Source organism: Hyaena hyaena, unplaced genomic scaffold, assembly GCF_003009895.1.
Source record: "Hyaena hyaena isolate Hyena2069 unplaced genomic scaffold, ASM300989v1 scaffold_66, whole genome shotgun sequence".
NCBI lineage: Eukaryota > Metazoa > Chordata > Mammalia > Carnivora > Hyaenidae > Hyaena > Hyaena hyaena.
In genome coordinates, this window is record NW_024080696.1 from 3,050,004 (window position 1) to 3,069,350 (window position 19,347).

Genomic DNA, 19,347 nt, shown 5'->3' on the forward strand with positions numbered 1-19,347 from the left:
ACTGTGTTTGCTTTTAACCAAGGAAGGAGGGATTATAATCCCTATGGAGCCAGTCTGGTGGAGGAAAGAAACCTGTTGAGGAGCAAGAATTCTTCGTCCCTTTTCAGGGAGCAAGAACTCCTGCTCCCTTCAAGGTCCCTCTAGTTGCATTAAGAATCAAACTGACATGAGACAGATAAACAGGGGGAAATAAAATTTACCAGAGTACATACAGGGAATCCACAGAAACATGGAGACCCCAAAGTCAGGCAAAATGAGGTCTACATGTCACCCTAAACTAAGGAGAAGGGGTAGGGGAACTTCAGAGGAAAGGAATGCACCTCACAGGGCAATGGGGAGAACAAATGTTTGGTTATTAGATGTTTGCTCTGCAATACAGATGGGTCACTCAGATAAAATTTATCTCTGGTAATAATCCTCTTTCTGGGAAATACCCCCAATTTAGATTCTACGTGGTTAAGAGAGCGAACAAAGTTTCCCTTCAGCTTGAAGGGTCTCCAGTACCTTCAACTCAAAATAATCCATATTCCAAGTGGCACATTCTGGGGGAGCTTGAACCCTTACAGCACTAAGGAGCAGACTAGGTGGTGGTATCTTTTAAAAAGAAAGAAAAGAGGGGCGCCTGGGTGGCTTAGTCGGTTAAGCGTCCGACTTTCGCTTAGGTCATGATCTCGCGGTTTGTGGGTTCGAGCCCCGCGTCGGGCTCTGTGCTGACTGCCAGCTCAGAGCCTGGAGCCTGCTTCAGTCTGTGACTCCCTCTCTCTCTGACCCTCCGCTGCTCACGCTGTTACTCTCTCTCCTAGAAATAAATAAAAAAAAAATATATAAAAAAAAAAAAAAAGAAAGAAAGAAAGAAAAGAAAAATATCCCCTTCTTGGTGCAGAGGAAGAAAAGGAGAGCCCCAGAGACTACAGCATTCAGAATCTGACTGACTTGAAGGCTGAATAACCGAAAGCTTCCTGATGCTTCCAGAATTCTGTTTCCTTAGCTTTCGGACGGGAATAATACCTGTTTCACAAGCCTCTTCACTGTGAGGCCTATAGCACAAACCGCAGGCTTTTGCAAAACCGTCAAGCGTTAGGACAATCTGAAGATTTAACAACGAAGAATGAATAAATGAACGAAGCAGAACATTAGGGTTTGGTCTGGTCTGCATGTCTCAGTCAATCTGATTATCCCTTTACTTTTCAGAAAACAACAACATGGAATGGCTTGAAAGATACCATCTAATTTTATTTAGATAGCCTCCATTTCTTCCCTTCCCTATTTCACTCTTTACAAAAGGTTGCTGGCACAATTCTTTATATAACAAAATAGAACTTGGCCAGCCGGATTAACCCTTCTTCATCTCACCTAGAATTCCTTCCTTCCCTCTCTCATGCTCCCTACCCTGCCAATACCTCCCTTTCCTAAATTCTCGTCCCTCCTTTAAGCCTTCAAGAACCCACCCCCCCCTTTCTCCCAATCCCATTTTTTCCAAAGTGAAGCAGGAACTGGGTCCTCTGGGTTCAACTTTATGTCTCTCTATACTTCCCCCCCAAATTCAGTGCAATTCCCTTCGTTTTATTTGGCAAGTTATAACTATTTATAATCATAGAAATGCTTAAAAGTCTCTTGCACCTAACCACATTATCTAAAAAAAATTTGTTCTAAAAATCCTACTCCGTTTCCTTATCACTGGATTTTCCCTTCCGCATGTTAACTGTTCCCACTCGCAGGAGCTACTGGATCGCAGACCCGGCGGTGCAGCGCGCGGGCTGCCGGAGCCGCGGCCCCTCTGGACTCTCGGGCCCCGGGGTCCAGGAGCCCACCGGCAGCGAGTAGGGCCGCGCCGCTCTGCGGTAATTCCCGCCGGCGCCGGGGGACCCCGGACAGGCCCGGCGAAAGGTCGGCCTCCGCTGGGCCCGGGCGAGGGGGAGACGAGCGCGCCGTCCGCTTTTGCAGGTCCCGGAGCGTGCTCCGCGGGACCAGCGGCGACCGCGCAGTGACGGACGCCGGAGCCGACCGACCGCCACGAAGCGACCGCCACGTCAGGGCAACTTCACAAAACCCGGGCGAGGGCGGGTGACGCAGGCCGGGCGGCCGGGTTGGGCCTGCGGCCAGACGAGAAGGTTTACCTCCAGCCCGGGCGCCCGGTTCAGCAACGCCCCGGCCGGCGCCGGCGCCTGCCCGGCCCTCAGGGAGGCGGGGAGCCGCGGAGGAGGCGGCGCCATCGCGAAGCCCGCGCCCCGCCCGCACGCTCACCCCGCCGCCTGCAGTCCGGGCCGGGGCTGGGCGGCGTCTGCGGAGGCTCCCTCCGTCTGGCCCAATCGGCCCGAGCCGCGCTTCCTCCCGCCGGCGGCAGCGCGGAAAGGCGGAGGCGGCGGGCCGGGAGGCCAGAGCCGGGCCGGCGACCCGTCATGGAGACCCGCTACAACCTGAAGAGCCCGGGTGAGCAGGGCTGGAGGCGGTGGGCGGCGCCGGCCGGTGGGCCGGGGAGGGCGGAGTGACCCCGGACTCCCGGGCCGGGCGCTGCGGTTCCCTCGCGTCCGCCGCCACTCGCGGCTCCGCCCCGGGTTTCGCGCTCTACGCGAGACCGCCGGCTGCCGGGATGGTGCAGGCCGCGGGGCGGCCGGGCGGGCACTGGGCGGGCAGCGGCCGCCAGTCCTGGGGACTGGCCGGTTCTCCGCAGCACCTGGGCTGTCCCTTTCCTCTTGTGGGTTGCGGAGTGCTGGGTCATAAACTCATGTCTGAGAACAGATGTGAAGATGATGTCCGTGGTTATTGCCGTACCTGCATCCTGAACACCGACCGTCGTTATCCTTCCGTGCTGCCACCAGACTTTTATTAGCTGTTTCACTCATTTACATGTGAAGATTTGGTGGTTTAAATATTGCCTTTGCAGCATTTGGGGCAAATAGAATTAAAGACTTAGAGGAAATACTCTGTATTAAACCAACTAACCAAAGAGCTAAGAAAACTAGTTAGATGACCCATGCCTTTAGAGCTAACCATGATTTTTGCCATGCCGACTAACATGATATATATCTAAGTTCGGTCGTAATGATTTATTTTTCTGCATTTACTGCCCCTGTTTCATTTACAAAACAGTCCAAACAGTCTTAGCCTCAAGTTCTTTTCTGGTGCATTGTAAAGATGCACAAAAATCAAACAGCTCTCTCTTGTTAAGGCAGGCTGGAAATGAACCAGTAGGGTCTGTAAATGGTATTTATTCTATACGTACCTTGGTAAATTTGTCAGGAGGGACAAACTCCACAGTTCAGCTCTAAATGATAATCCCAGAATATTAGTGGTGGTTTGGCCAAATATTACTGCTGCTGACTTTTTCATTACAAGAAAGCATCTTTGCAGTAGCAGTCAGTAAGATTAGCATCCTTATGGAAAGAGCGGACCTTGTGAATCTTTGCTTTTTAAAAAATACTTAATATGTAGAAACTCCAGAAAAGCCTGAGGATATTGATTGAACAGAGCTTTGTTAGCTTGAGTGCTTTCAGGCTGAGAAATGTTCTTAGGTGACCAGGTGTGTCATAACATGTACGGGCCCATAGACTCCTTTAAAAACCTAGTGAAGGCTATGGGCTTTCCAAGAGATACATTTATACAGTTCAATTTTAGTGGGTTAATGGCTCCCCTTGCTCATCTCTTAAGAACACTAGAGGGGGAAAAAAGGGAAAGAGGGAAAGAAAACTTTGGTCTGTTTTAAGGTTAGATGGTAGAATGCTTCAATTGCTTAGATTATTGTAGATTATTTATTATTCATCATTCATTCATCCATTCGGGGGGGGGGGGGCAGAGAGAGAGGGAGACACAGAATATGAAGCAGGCTCCAGGCTCTGAGCTGTCAGCACAGAGCCCGATGCGGGGTTCGAACCCATGAAGGGTGAGATCATGACCTGAGCTGAAGTCAGGCGTTCAACTGACTAAGCCACCCAGGCGCCCCTAGATTGTTGTAGATTTAAATAAAACTATATGGGTAAAGATGTATGGTTACTCTGGGGGCACCTGGGAGGCTGAGTCGGTTAAGCATCCAATTTCAGCTCAGGTTTTGACATCACGGTTCGTGGGTTGGAGCCCTGCATTTGTGCTGACAGCTCAGAGCCTAGAGCTTGCTTCAGATTCTTTGTCTACCTCTCTCTCTGCCCCTCCCCCACCTGCTCACACTCTGTCTCTTTCTCTCTCTCAGAAATAAACAAACATTAGGGGCGCCTGGGTGGCTTAGTCGGTTAAGCGTCTGACTTTCTTTTCGCTTAGGTCATGATCTCGCGGTTCGTGGGTTCAAGCCCCGCGTCCGGCTCTGTGCTGACTGCCAGCTCAGAGCCTGGAGCCTGTTTCAGTCTGTGACTCCCTCTCTCTCTGACTCTCCCCTGCTCACGCTGTCTCTCTCCCTCTCTCCTAGAAATAAATAAAAAACATTAAAAAAAAAAGAAGTAAACAAACATTAAAAAATTAAAAAGTATGGTGACTCCTTGGTCACATGGTACCAAGTTCCTTAGGACAGCTGAGGTACTTAGTGGAGTGTCCAGAGAATGATGCAAATATGAGTAATAATGCAATTTGGAAGGGAGAACTGGTGGATCCCAAGACATTGTTGTTAACAGCACATTGCTCACTTTCCTTTTTTAAGTTTATTTATTTTGAGAGAGAAAGCGCAAGTGGGGGAGGGATAGAGAGAGAGGTAGAGAGAGAATCCAAGCAGGCTCTGCACTGTCTACACATTGCTAAGTTATCATTCTTAAGATTATGAAAAGCTTTTAAAATTCTCCAGAATTTTGGGGCACCTGGGTGGCTAGTCCATTAAGCATCTGACTCTTGATTTCTGCTCAGGTCATGATCTCATGGTCTATGGGATCAAACCCCGTGTCCGGCTCTGCGCTGATAGCACAGAACCTTCATTGGGTTTTCTCTCTTCCTCTCTTTCTGCCTCTCCCCTGCTTGCATGCTTGTGCTCTCCCTCTCTCAAAATAAACAAACAAACTTAAAAAAAATTCTCTGGAATTTTGTGCATTTCCAAAATGATCTGTCAGCTGGCTGAACTTTGGTGGACATGCTTCTCGCTGTGTTATAAATTGCTTCCTGTTTTTGGTATCATTTCCTCAAAGGTGCTTCTATTGGGGATCTTTTTTTTAAATCTTTTTTTTTTTTTTTTTTTTGTTTTTGTTACTGTGGATCATTTGGAGTTCATGGCGAAGCCCCGAAATGCTAGGAGACCTGGTGAAAATGCTTCCTTCTTTGTTTTATTCTCAGTCAGTCCTGTGGTATTTTTAGAGTAATGCATGTGTGAAAGAGAGTGTTTAAAAGCACTTCACAATGTAAGAGATAAAACTCTTCCTAATGTGGAGTTGTGTTAGAGGTATGCATTGTACAATTAAGAGAATAGACATAACTGGTAAAGGGCCAGTGTGCTAGTACATATGTTTCTTTTGTAAGTGGGGAAACTTATTTCTTTGTGGTTTTTCTGGAATGGACTTGTGGTTCGAGCAGAGCTCTGTGTGGAGCTACTTCATAAGCCTGACTTAGCCCCTCAGAAGTTGCTCTGGATCAGGCTCCCTGATCCCTTTTTGGGCCTGCTCTGGCCATGGTGGTAGGGTCTCAGAGTACAGAGGAGTGTGACCCCTGTGCAGAGAACCTTCTGTGGTAGCTTTCCTCAGAAGGGGCCTGTGGGCGTGTCCAGGAGGTGATTGGTGTATAAGAGACTGGAGCAAAGGCACCCACTGTCTGTGCCAGAAACCTGGGAGCTGTTCCATCCATATGCCCTTAGTGTTGGCTGCACCTTCATGCTAATTATTCTCAAGCTTTAATGTCCACTTCAGCCCTTCTCCTAGGCCGTAGCATACATGGAATTCCTGATGATTTAACATCTTCACCCAGATTTCCCACACACTGAGAAGAATCTCTGGGAGGTAATAAAAACCCCAACTCATCATTTAACTCTCTTTCCCCAGTCCCCTCATCCCTTATTCTAGGGATTGACAGCAACTAGGCACCCATGGGAATCATCTTTGATCTCTTGGCCTACTCTTTAGTCTACTCTCTACCCTGTAATGAATACCACACACACACGCACACTTAGACACACACACACAACACACACACACACATTTATCTATTCAGTCATTTTTGTCATCATATCCAGTAAAACAAAAAACAAAACTGATGAGATCAGTCCTCAAATTGAAAATTTTTTCAGTGTCTTTCTAATAGCTATGGATAAAATTCAGAGTTAAAGTGTTCAGCTTAATCACACGGCTACTCACGATTTGATCCTTGCCTTTCTCACCAACCTAGCCGAGACTACTACAACTGTGTTCCTTTGCTTTTTTTATTTTTCTTCTTTGCATTTTGGCATCTATCCATTTTGCCCAAGTGACTATCCAGATAGAGCTGCTCTTCTCACTTGTATGGCTTGGTCCCTATTGGAAGTTCTATTTGGAATGGCTTCCCCATAATCCATCGGAAATTCCTATTCTTCAGCCTTGTCCAGCTACCCTAAGCAGACAGGTAGACTATAAGCTAGTCTCTATATTTGTACATATTTGGTCAGTGTTTGTATTGTAATTGTTTTCATATCTTTCTCACTATGAGTTTTTTGAAGGCAAGAAACAAGTCTTGGTTATTTGGTCTCTATCACTCAGACATTCTTTAAATGTTTGTTGAGTGGATACCTTTGTAGGGTCTTTCTGGACAGAAACACTAGTCTTTAAACATGTGTTTAAGTGCCTTCATTATGGGAGCAGGAAGAGGCACTTGGGGAGCAGACATTGGGTTCGTATTCCCAATATACCCGCCTTCTGCATTTTAGCCATGCTTTGGAGATTGATTATGTTTAGATATTTGCTTTCTTTCTTTTAAAAAATTTTTTAAATGTTTATTTATTTTTTGAGAGAGAGACAGAGTGTGACCTGGGGAGGGGAAGAGAGAGAGGGAGACACAGAACTTGAAGTAGCTTCAGGCTCTGAGCTGTCAGCACAGAGCCTGACACAGGGCTTGAACCCATGAGCCGCAATATCATGATCTGAGCTAAAGTCAGGTGCTTAACCAACTGAGCCATCCAGGAGTCCAAGATATTTGCTTTCTAGGAGAAATAGATGTTTGAGAGACAGTGACCTGTAAAAGATCCCTTTAGCTGGAGGTTTGTCTCCAAAGCCCAATGTAAGCATAGGGAGGTGGAGCCTGTGTATGTGAAGATTGCTAATGCCTAGGCCCATGGAGCCTAGAGCTTGGATCCAGTGTGATCCTGTGGCCTCCATAAAAAAGAACAAGAAAAGGCATGCAGGTGTTCCCTATCTCCTTTCCTTCCCTGGCACATCTTATCTCACCCACGGTAGGAGAATTCCTTGAATAACCTTGCAAAGAGGTAACAGAGGATCTGGTCGGAAAAAGTTTTCTATGTATGTGGTAGCAAGAGATGGATTATCAGGAGTGGCAGGCCATGTTCTAGACCTAGTTGCCAGGCAGTACTTTGAAACTTGACTATCCCATAGTGATATTTCTCCTTGGGAACCAGGGAGCCATGCCATGAGGCCCACTATATATGCTCATTGTTTGTTGTTTTTTAAAAAACATTTTTTAATGTTTATTTTTGAGAGAGGGAGAGAGACAGAGCATGAGCAGGGAAGGGGCAAAGAGAGAGAGGGAGACGCAATCCGAAGACGGCTCCAGGCTCCGAGGTGTCAGCACAGAACCCAATGCAGGGCTCAAACTCACGAACTGCAAGATCATGACCTGAGCTGAAGTCAGCCACTTAACTGACTGAGCCCCCCAGGTGCCCCCTCATTGTCTGGTTTTGAACCAGGGAGAATTTTGAGAGGGCCTTACATCCCAGTCTATTTCTGACGGTAACTTGTGACCTGGGGAAGAGGAGGGGGAGGGGAAGGAAAAGAGAATTACGTGAAGATATTATTGACTCCCATTTGACAGATACGAATATTGAGGCAGAATAAGATTAAGTGATTTATTTAAGGATTTAGAGTGACAGAATATAGGAGCCAGAAGTTTAATGCAGCTCTAAGTCAGAGTCCACATTCTTCACACCAGGGCATTTATAATATATGTAATGTAATTTCAGAAAAAAAAAAAAGATTATGAAAACACTGGACTAATATTACCTTCTGTTTGGCTACATGGCTTTAGCTCTCTCATGGTATGTGCCTGTGTGGCCTGTGAACTACTAAAATCAGCATGTTTAGTTATCGAGCAAATGATTGTTCCTTTAAGTACATTAATTCAACTCTGACCCTTTCTTACATCTCTCATAATATCCAGGTACTACTAGGTGTTTATTTTTTTTTCTTTCCTGTTGAACTGAACTGAGTGGCGGAGAGGCAGAGAAAATGTGGAAAGGGTTTGCAATGACCTAAAGCAGACTTCAGCTTAACCATTCAGCCAGCTGATGAGAAATGAAGAAAAAACAATCTCCGTGGCATCTTTGATTGCTGACAGCAGCCAAATAAATTAACTTCATAGCAGCAGCTTCCATGATTTTATTTATATCTAATAATATTAATTTGAAAGAATGATATTTTTATGTGGCTTTAAGCCAAGGTTTTTCAGTCCTTGTTCAATGGCCCCCTTCGATAGACTAGGCTGAACGGTGTAAATAGCTTGAAGGCCCCTCCATGCCCAACCAAAACAGCTCTGTTACGTGTTGTATATAGTGAGGTTCTCAGTAAGCTTTTTTTAGAACAAAGGATTTCATCTTCTTGTCAAATAAGTTTGAAAGCCATTGCTTTTAATCAGATGCTTGGAAAGATTTTTTTGGGAGATTGATAGTAAAATTCAGTTAAACTAATATTTGAGTATTTACTGTGTCCTAAGCCCTGAGGAGCCTGCAGGGAAAGAAGCTGTTTCACAGCAAAGACAGGTGTTAAGTAATTACAAGTGAGATGAACTTTATAAAAGATAACATACAGCATAGTGTGTTAGGGCTTACAGCAAGGAGTCTCAACCTAGTTTCTAGGGTAGTGGCTGCCAAACAGGACTGACCATTAGGATAACTAACTTAGAGAGTGTTTCTCGTCTCGACTCCCCTTCCAGGACTCCTCAGAGATTTTTTTCTATCCAGACGGGAATCTCTAGTCATTCCTGGGGGTGTACAAGGGAAGGTGTCTGGGAGACATTCCTAAGGAAGTTGCTTAAAGCCAGTCTAGATGGGGAGTGGGTGTGGGAGCAGTATTGCAAGCTGAGGACCATGACTAATACTAGATTAGAAACATGTATGTGCATCTTGAGATACATTTCCCCCCATGTTCGAGACACTAGGCTTTGTTCAATTCTTTGACTTCCTGTCTCCCCCCTCCACCGCCTGCCCCAAGACTATAAGCTCCTTGATAACCAAAACTATATTATTTTGGTTGCAGTTGTAACATCTAATATGAACTCAGTAACTATTTGATGTTCAAATACTTTGATCAACTGAACAGCCTGTGCCTACAGGGACCGAGTTTGGTGTAGGAGATAGAAAAAAATGAATAATTGTGGAGTAGGATAGTGAGTGCAGAACTTTTTCCCCCACTCGGGAACCTTGATTAAAAGGAAATTTTATGTAGAAGTCCTGATACATACTGAACTGTTTGGTTGTATGTGTGTGGGAGGTCTGCTCAGTTAACCTCTTTCATTCCATACCTATACATTCCATGCATTTTACTTTTATTGTTTCCTCTGCCTATTCATACCCATGCATAATTCCCACTGTCTTTCTTTCAGATGTCAGTGCCTGCCTGAGCCCTTTTCTCTTCTGTCTGCTGTCAGGTTAGGTGCCCACCTGGTACATAACTTCTCTTACAGCACATTGAACTACATCAGTTGGTTTTCAGATTTTTTTTTTAATGTTTATTTATTTTTGAGAGAGGGACACACACACACACACACACACACACACACACACACACTCAGACTGCGAGTGAGGGAGGGACAGAGAGAGAGGGAGACACAGAATCTGAAGGAGGCTTCAGGCTCCCAGTTGTCAGCACAGAACCTGACGCTGGGCTTGAACCCATGAATGGTGAGATCATGACCTGAGCCGAAGTCAGACACCTAACTAACTGAGCCACTCAGTTGCCACTATATCAGTTGGTTTTCAAGCAGAATTTTGGGGAGCATTGGGCTACCTGGTTTTTTCCTGGCTCTACTGTCCTATACCAGTATCCTGACATTTTCTTAGCACCTACAGCTTGAGGTTTGAGGGGCTGGGATCAAAGGGTTGACCTTTGAGAACCAGTAGGGAAGGAAGGAGGGTACAGGTACAGGTAGGATTGTAGGTTGTGATAGGCTGCTGGCAGTCATTTATCATGGAAGTAAAAGGCTGTGCCATCAACTGCAAGAGGTGAAAGCAGAGATGAGGAGTAAACAGGTGTGAAATAGTCCTGGGGTACTAGTTGGAGTGGGCTGCTTGGCTTACCAGAGAAGTTCAGGAATGTTGGGTGGCATTGTGTCCTGGTGGAGGTTGTCAGTAATAACTCTATCATGGCATCAGTGTGCCTGCATCTGTGACTTTTTTTTACCCTCCCCTGGAGTAATGCTCAGCTGTTTGGGTATAGATACCAAATAAGAAGATGGTTGGGTTGGGTCAGCTAGAATTGCATTTTAGGGGTGTATGAAAGAGGAACTCCTAAGAGCCTGATGTATGGATAAAGAAGGATGTGAATATAGATATAGGTGGTTACAGAAATTTATAGGGTCAGTCGATTGGAGGTTTTAAGTAAGCCGAAGAGTCTTTTCAAAAAGGAATGCAAGGGGTACCTAGCTGGCTCGATTGGTAGAGCATGTGACTCTTGATATTAGTCAGGGTCTGGCATTGGGCATGAGCATTGGAGCATACCTTAAAAAAAAAAAAAAGAATTCAGTTAGAGCTATGGAGATTCGGTCAGTGACCTCTGGGAACAGTCCTATTTATAGTAATGCAAGATAGTAGGTAAAAATTCCCAAGAGGTAAAGGATATCCTCCCTGTATAGGAGGACACAGGGTCTGCTGTTCATGAGCATGAATTGCAGAGGGCACATTTTTGTTAATATAGACATTTTAACAAGATAGAGTTGGAGTGCCTGTGTTAGAATTCCAGCTGTCATTGACTAGCTGTCTGAACCTGGACAAGTTATATAATCTCTCCATGTTTCAGTTTCTTTGTCTGGAAAATGGAATTTAGTGAAAAGTTTACTTATTCATTTTGAGAGAGAGAGAGGTGGTGCACACTAGCAGGGGGAGGGGCAGAGAGAGAGAGGGAGAGAGAGGATCCCAAGCAGATTCCACTCTATCAGCGAGGACCTCAATGTGGGGCTCCATATGAGATCATGACCTGAGCCAAAATCAAAAGTCAGATGCTTAACCAACTGAGCTACCAGGTACCCCATTGTTTTGAGGATTACATGAGTTAATGTTTATGAAAGTGCTTATTAAATAAAAATAGTGTCTTTATGAGACTGCCCTAAATACTTAATTTAATATATAACTCTTCTAATGCCATGTCTGTCCCCTCTCTGATTATTACCATTATCCCATAATTAAGTTTTTACCATATACCCAGTTGAACTAGTCCTCTGTACAGTTTTTATTGAAATAGGAACTTTTTCATTAGGTTTGTGAATCTGTGCTAATCTTTTGGAAAAGTATATTTTAAATGTCTCAATCTTATGAATTTTATTTTAGCTGTTAAACGTTTAATGAAAGAAGCAGCAGAATTGAAAGATCCGACAGATCATTACCATGCACAGCCATTAGAGGTAAGTTTCTATCTCCATCTCTTACGTGTGGATTTTAATGCTTTAGTAATTTGTTTTCATTTAAAGATTTTATTATTTTTTAAGATGTTTATGTTTGAGAGTGAGAGAGCATGTGCAAGGTGAGGGCAGGGCAGAGAGAAAGGGAGACAGAAGATTGAAAGTGGGCTTTGCACTGAAAGTAGAGACCCTGATGCAGGGTTCAAACCCACACTGTGAAAGTATGACCTAAGCCAAAGTCAGATGCTTACCCAACTGAGCCACCCAGGTGCCCCAATACTTTAATATTTTAAACTAATTTCTTAAAATTGTTTTTTCATTGCTTTGAGTCAGTACAGATGTGTTTGATGTGGTTTATTGACATATTTTACTTCCTGTATTTTCTCAGTATTTATTTCATTAGCCATTCAGAATCTGACATTTTAGGAGCACATTTCTGGTTTCTGTAAAATGGTCTCAGATTCTAAATTGGTTTTAGGTTTTGAGAGTGAGGGAAGGAGGAGGAATGGAAAGAACCTCAAACTCTTTACAGTTTGAAAAACCTGGCTCCTTGAGGGGCCTCTGCAGTTAGTCTGGGCTTTTTGCACAAACATCTCTCTCTCTTTTTAGTCTTCCCATCTGTATTTACATGTGCTTAGTCTGATTTCCATGATAATAGTGAGAATAAAATGTAATTTTAATTTGCACACTGTAAGATATAAAGTACTTGAGAACTCTAAGATGATATTGACAGCATATTTATTAATATTACTGACTACTTAATATTACTTGATTCTTGTGGGACATGAAAACTAGATTTAATAGCTTTCATTTATAACTTTTATACTTGAGACATTTTGTGCATTAGAAACTATTCCAGGGGCGCCTGGGTGGCTTAGTCGGTTAAGCGTACGACTTTTGCTTGGGTCATGTACTCGCGGTTCGTGGGTTCGAGCCCCGCGTCGGGCTCTGTGCTGACTACCAGCTCAGAGCCTGGAGCCTGTTTCAGTCTGTGACTCCCTCTCTCTCTGACCCTCCCCTGCTCACGCTGTCTCTCTCTCTCTCTCTCTCTCTCTCCTAGAAATAAATAAAACATTAAAGAAAGAAAGAAAGAAACTATTCCAGTAATAATATGAAACATTTAATTTTTCTTACCCAGGAATATTTCTGATACTCATTGATAAAGATGATCAGACCTTTTAATGTTACTGATCTCTTGCTGGTTATTATTTATTTATTTTTTGTTCAGGATAACCTTTTTGAATGGCACTTCACAGTTAGAGGGCCTCCAGATTCTGATTTTGATGGAGGAGTTTATCATGGACGAATAGTACTGCCCCCTGAGTATCCCATGAAACCACCAAGCATTATCCTTTTAACGGTAAGAATTCTTGGCATTTTGGAATGTTTGTGATTTAACTCTTAACAGTGACTGCAGAGTGTGTTTAGCGTACTCATTTTCATTAGGAAATAAAGTTGAACATCATAATTTTGTCTTTGGGGACCACGCCTTGGTAGTACAATTATTTTCCCCCAAAAATGATTCCTCGGAATTACTGATGCTAATGAATGCATAGTTGCCATAGTGTGGTTGATAGGATTCAATGAATTAGTGTATGCAGAGTGCTAGGCACAGTGTCTGACATTTGGTAAGTACTCAGTAGAGGGTAATGTTCTTGTATCTCTTAATTGCATCATCTCCTTTAGCTTCTCAACTTTCTTACATTCCTTTCCTCATTTTCCCATATACCTCTTAAAATAAGAGCTGTCACAGAGTCCTCAATAAATGTTAGTTATAGTATTACTATTTTTTTTAAGTTTATTTATTTTGAAAGAGAGAAAGTGTGTGTGGGCATGTGCATGTGAGGGAAGGATAGAGAGAAAGGGAAAGAGTATCCCAAGCAGGGTCCGAGTTGTCAGTGCAGAACCCTGTTTGGGACTCGATGACACAACCATGAGGTTATGACGTGAACTGAGATCAAGAGTTGGACACTTAACCGACTGAGCCACCCAGACACCCTTCTGTTATCCCTGTTGAGATCTTAGAATTTCTATCTTCATATATTTTATCTCCATGTGAAGGAAAACTATTGATCCAATAATATTCTCTTCTTTGTTCCTTCAGAGTAAATTCCTCTCTTACTTGATAGGCATTCCTTCCCTCATTTCCTTTAATTTGCAAGTATGTCTAAGTATTCCCTAACCTTGAAAAAAGCAAAACAAAACACAAAAACCTTTCTCTGTTGGGGCACATGGGTGGTTCAGTTGATTGAGCATCTGACTTCAGCTCAGGTCATGGTCTCACGGTTTGTGGGTTTAAGTCCTGCGTCAGGCTCTGTGCTGACAGCTGGGAGCCTAGAGCCTGCTTCGGATTCTGTGTCTTCTTCTCTCTCTGCCCCTTCCCCACTCACCCTCTGTTTCTCTCTCCCTCAGAAAATAAACAAACATTAAAAAAAATTTAAAACAAAACAAAACCTTTCTGTGTCTCCCCTACCTCTTTAAACTGTTGTATTTTTTCTTTAATAACTTCAAGATATCCTTACTCAAGTTTAGCCTGTTGTAGTCTGGTTTCTACATGCTTACTACACCAATTTCAGAGACTAGTTTAAAAAATCCCATTGCCCCTTTTTTGTCTTCATCCCAGTCCATCTATGTTAAACATCTGATACACATGGAGTGGCAAAATGTGAAACCAAAGGTATTCATTAGGAAATACCAAACTAATGCTGCTTTTACGTATATTTGGTGTAGTGGAAAGAACATTAGTCTCAGACCCAGTAGACCTGATTCTGACCACTGCTCTTGCCATTAGACCACAGGCAGGTTATATAATCTCATTGAATTTTTTTTTTAATGTTTATTTATTTTTGAGAGAGAGACACACACACAGAGTATGAGCAGGAGAGGGTCAGAGACAGAGGGAGACACAGAATCCGAAGCAGGCTTCAGGCCCTGAGCTGTCAGCACGGAGCCCGACACGGGGGCTTAAACTCACAAACCGTGAGATCATGACTTAAGCTGAAGTTGGCTGCTTAACCGACTGAGCCACCCAGGTGCCTCATATAATCTCATTGAAAATCACTTTTCTCATCTGTCAAGGCTTGTGAATGGTAAATATAATCACAATATAAAGTTCCTAGCATTTAAAATTTGCTAGGAACAGACATTAGGTGATGTTGAGAATTGTTAACTCTGGGGGTAGTCTTGAGGGAGGGTGGTGGCTACTGTGTTAGGAGTCCCTTTTTAGTTGCTAGATCATGGGAAAGCCAAGTGGTCCCGGGGTGGGGCTGGTGCACAGAAAAACGGGTGGGAAGGAGTATTTGGGGCGGCAGCTGTTCACCGGCAGTACAGAAGTATTCCAGTAGTTAACCCATGTATGGTCATGGTTAACACACTGGCTGAGGATCGGCCCTGCTCTCCTGATTGTCAGTATTTACTCTTTTTGGTTCACTTCCTCTTTTTGAAAAGTCTTTTCCAATCTTTATTCAACAAATATTTATTAAACATATGTCATGCACCTTGTAGGTGTGGCAGAGAATAAGTCAAATTCTCTGGCTATGTGGAGCTTATATGCTAACTTCATGCCTCTTCTTCCTTATCCTTCCCTTACATATGGATATTCTACAAGTTCGGACTTCAGCTGTTTTCTCTTATTTCTATAAAATGGTTGCATCAGTCACTTCTGTGAAGTCAGATACGAAAAATGTTTATCTTCTGACATCAGCATGTGTCTATTTCTGCCTATCTGCTATATGTCATCCGTAGCTTTTCTACCAAGACAACAGATCCATGTCCAAAACTGAAATCATCATCTCTGATCTGCCTCTTTTGTGTTCCTGTCTTATGAAATTGTATCATCCTTATAGAAATCACTCCTGTGTCTGAGCCTTCTGCACCAATATCTAGTTAGGTGACACCAAGTCCTTCTTAGGTTTTATCCTAGCCTCTGTATGTCTTCTCTTTTAGATGCTTCACAGAGCCTAGCACAGTATTGGGCTCAGAGGAGGACATCAGGACATCTTTATATGTCAGTTATGTATTTAGATTTCATTTATGCAACTCAGTTTCAAAATGGTACTACAACCCTTTTTTTTTTTTTAAGTTTCTTTATTTTGAGAGAGAGAAAACATGAGTGGGCATGTGCAAGTGAGGGAGGGGCAGAGAGAGAGGGAGAGAGAATACCAAGCAGACTCTGTGTTCTCCTCACAAAGCAGAATGTGGGCTTGATCCTACAAACCGCAAGATCATGATCTGAGCTGTAATCAAGAGTCTAATGCTTAGGGCATCTGGGTGGCTCAGTGGTTAAGCATCCGACTTCAGCTCAGGTCATGATCTCATGGTTCTTGGGTTCCAGTCCTGCATTGGGCTCTGTGCTGACCGCTCAGAGCCTGGAACCTATTTCAGATTACGTGTCTCCCTCTCTCTCTGACCCTCCCCTGCTCATGCCATCTCTCTCTCTCTCTCACTCTCTCTCTCAAAAATCAATAAAAAATTAAAAAAAAAAAAGTCTGATGCTCAACTGACTGAGTCACCCATGCTCCCCCAGCTGCTACAACTTCTAAAAACAGCTTTTACTGTTCTTTCAGAATTCAAGTAATAGTTGTGGAGTGTCTATAAGAGGACAAAAATCTGTGTCCCCTTGGAGATTATATTTAAGAATTTTAAAAAATTATTTGTAAAATATATTTATATTTATTAACTATATAATATTAAACATATTTACATACATATATATATATGTATGTATATATGTTTTAAATGGCTTATTTATACCTTAGGCCAATGGACGATTTGAAGTAGGCAAGAAAATCTGCTTGAGCATCTCAGGACATCATCCTGAAACTTGGCAGCCTTCATGGAGTAGTGAGTATTAATTTAAAGTGAATATAAATCTTCTATTCTGTAACGCTAATCAATTCGTAATTATTAAGTAGAACACCCTCTTGAAATTGAAGCTGTTTTGGATAAATAATTTGATGATATTGAATAAATAATAAAAATTCTTTCCTTGTCTTGATTTTTGCCATCATTTTATTTTATTATTTATTTTTTTAAGTTTCTATTAAAAAAATTTTTTTAATGTTTTTTTATTTATTTCTGAGAGAGAGAGAGCAAGTGAGCGGGGGGGGGGGGGGGGGGGGGGCGGTCAGAGAGAGAGGGAGACACAACCCGAAGCAGGCTCCAGGCTCTGAGCTAGCTGTCAGCACAGAGCCTGACACGGGGCTCAAACCCACGAACTGTGAGATCATGACCTGAGCTGAAGTTGGACACCTAACCAACTGAGCCACCCAGGCACCCCTAAATTTCTATTTTTAATTACAGAGAGAGAGAGATTGTGAGCAAGGGAGAGGCAGAGAGAGAGGGAGAGAGAGAATCCCAAGCAGGCTCCGTGCTGTCAGCATGGAGCGTGATGCAGAGCTTGATCTCAGGAACCATGAGATCATGGCCTGAGCTGAAATCAGGAGTGAAGATGCTTTACCAACTGAGCCACCCAGAGGCCCCATTTTAATACAGCCACTCTACCTGCACCTCTTCAGGGAAAGCCTGTGTGTCTTTTTTCCCCTTTCTAGAGTAAACCCAGTTCCTTTTACAGAACAACTTAGATTGATGTTTACTTTTTCTTTCAGTAAGAACAGCATTATTAGCCATCATTGGGTTTATGCCAACAAAAGGAGAGGGAGCCATAGGTTCTCTAGATTACACACCAGAGGAGAGAAGAGCGCTTGCCAAAAAGTAAGTTTTGCACTTCATTCTTTGTTAAGATTGAAATACTTTTCTGGGTAGTGGCAGTTAGTAGATAGGTTGTGTCGCTTACTTTGTGAGTTACCTTGATGACAGGATATAGTCTTAGTTTTGCTATTTTAGAAATTCATTTGTACAATTTATTACTCAGGGACGACCAAAGTCTAAAAGTTATTTCATGCTGTCCAGTTTTAGAAAGTAGTTGATTATATCAACCTACACTGGGAGATATCCTCTCCAAGAAAACAGTTCTGGTTATTTGTGTCCCTTTGGGCAGTATTACAGGTGGAAAACAACAATTCAGATATTTATATATGGCTTTTCATAATAAGATTAAAAACTCCTTGAGGATAGGGAGGGAATCCATTTTACCCATTTTTGCATCTATAGTATCTGGCTCAAAGCAAGTGCTCAGTAAATGATCCTGAATAAAGTAAAGGAAATTTTCTTTATCAAGTTGTAATTTTCTAGTGGTATTGCCTTCTCATTTTTTTCAGATGCATTCTGTCTGTATAACCCAGAATAGTCATCAGATTCAAAGTAGTGCAAAGATTAATTTTTTTAATGGTTATTTATTTTTTGAGAGCAAGAAACAAGAGTGTGAGCAGGGAAGGGGCAGAGAGAGAACGAGACACAGAACCCGAAGCAGGCCACAGGCTCTGAGCTGTCAGCACAGAGCCATCGCAGGGCTTAAACTCACGAGCCATGAAATCATGACATGAGCCAAAGTTGGTTGCTTACCCATCTGAGCCCCCCCGGCACCCCTGATTAATTTTTTTAAGAACAACTTCTAATCCAGTTTAATTTTTAATCAGTGTGCATACCGAAGGGACCTTATAAGAAATCCTATCATGAGGCTTTCCAGTCCTAGAATAGTATGCCCATCCCTCACAGATGTTAAAGATTCCAAAATTGCAGTGAGGTGAAGAAGAATATTTAAAAGTACTCAAATTCTGTAATTCTTGATCTTGATCATTTTCCTGCCCCAGGCTCAGCTGTCTACCGCCTCTCAGTTACGTTAGTTAAATTACAGTATATCATAGCCTAGGACAGTCCAGGATATGCCCTCTTATAGATGTTTGTTAAGTCAAATAGATTTTAGTGTCTGAAAGATTTGATAGACTCTTTGGTTTCATAGGCAGCACTTCCTTCCTTCTTTCCCTCCCTCCCTACCCCCCTCCTTCCTTACCTCCCTCCTTCCATGTTTATTTATTTATTATGAGAGAGAGAGAGTGTACGCACGTGTGTGTGCAAGCAGGGGAGGGACAGAGAGAGAGAGGAAGAAAGGTAATCCCAAGCAGGCTCTGTGCTGTGAGTGCAGAGCCTGATGTGGGCCTGGTCTCACAAACTGAGATCATGACCTGAGCCGAAATAAAGAATCTTTTGCTTAACCAACTGAGCCACACAGGTGCCCCAATAACTTTTCTTTTTAAGCCTTATTTCCCAGTTCTGGGGATATACCTTACTTCAGCTATTAGTCGCAAATTATAATATGTACTTTGAACATATAATTTTTTGTCTTTGTTGGCTTTCTGTCTTGGTATTTTTATTCAGTTCATTTCATGTATAAGGAGGAAAAAAAGAACTTTGTTTTTTTGTTCTAGACTTACCTGCGTAAAGTTGTATGTTCTTAGTCTGTGGTAGAGGCTTTTTAAAAGCATGATTTGGGGGGCTGTCTCTCTCAAAAATAAATAAAACATGAAAAATTAAAAAAATAAAAGCATGATTTTGTATTCATCCATAGTAGCAATATTGTCCATGTGGATAAACTAATATATTAAAAATAAACATTGCCCTTTAAGTTTCATCTGACTTCTCAGTTAAAAGTGGACACATTTTAATGTTATTTAAATTTCTTTTTGAGAGAGACAGAGCATGAGTGGGGGAGGGTCAGAAAGAGAGGGAGACACAAAA

General features: G+C 42.9%; 1 protein-coding gene across 1 annotated transcript in view; it reads left to right on the top strand.

Annotated features, from left to right (window-relative positions):
* The first annotated feature begins 2,083 nt into the window (after positions 1–2,083).
* The window catches only part of UBE2J1 (ubiquitin conjugating enzyme E2 J1), a 29,511-nt gene continuing 12,247 nt past the window's right edge, over positions 2,084–19,347 (top strand). The window contains exons 1-5 of the mRNA XM_039232184.1: positions 2,084–2,430; positions 11,642–11,715; positions 12,941–13,072; positions 16,470–16,554; positions 17,319–17,424. Coding sequence (XP_039088115.1) covers positions 2,400–2,430; positions 11,642–11,715; positions 12,941–13,072; positions 16,470–16,554; positions 17,319–17,424 — 428 coding nt within the window. The 5' untranslated portion in view covers positions 2,084–2,399. The remainder of the gene's footprint in view (positions 2,431–11,641; positions 11,716–12,940; positions 13,073–16,469; positions 16,555–17,318; positions 17,425–19,347) is intronic.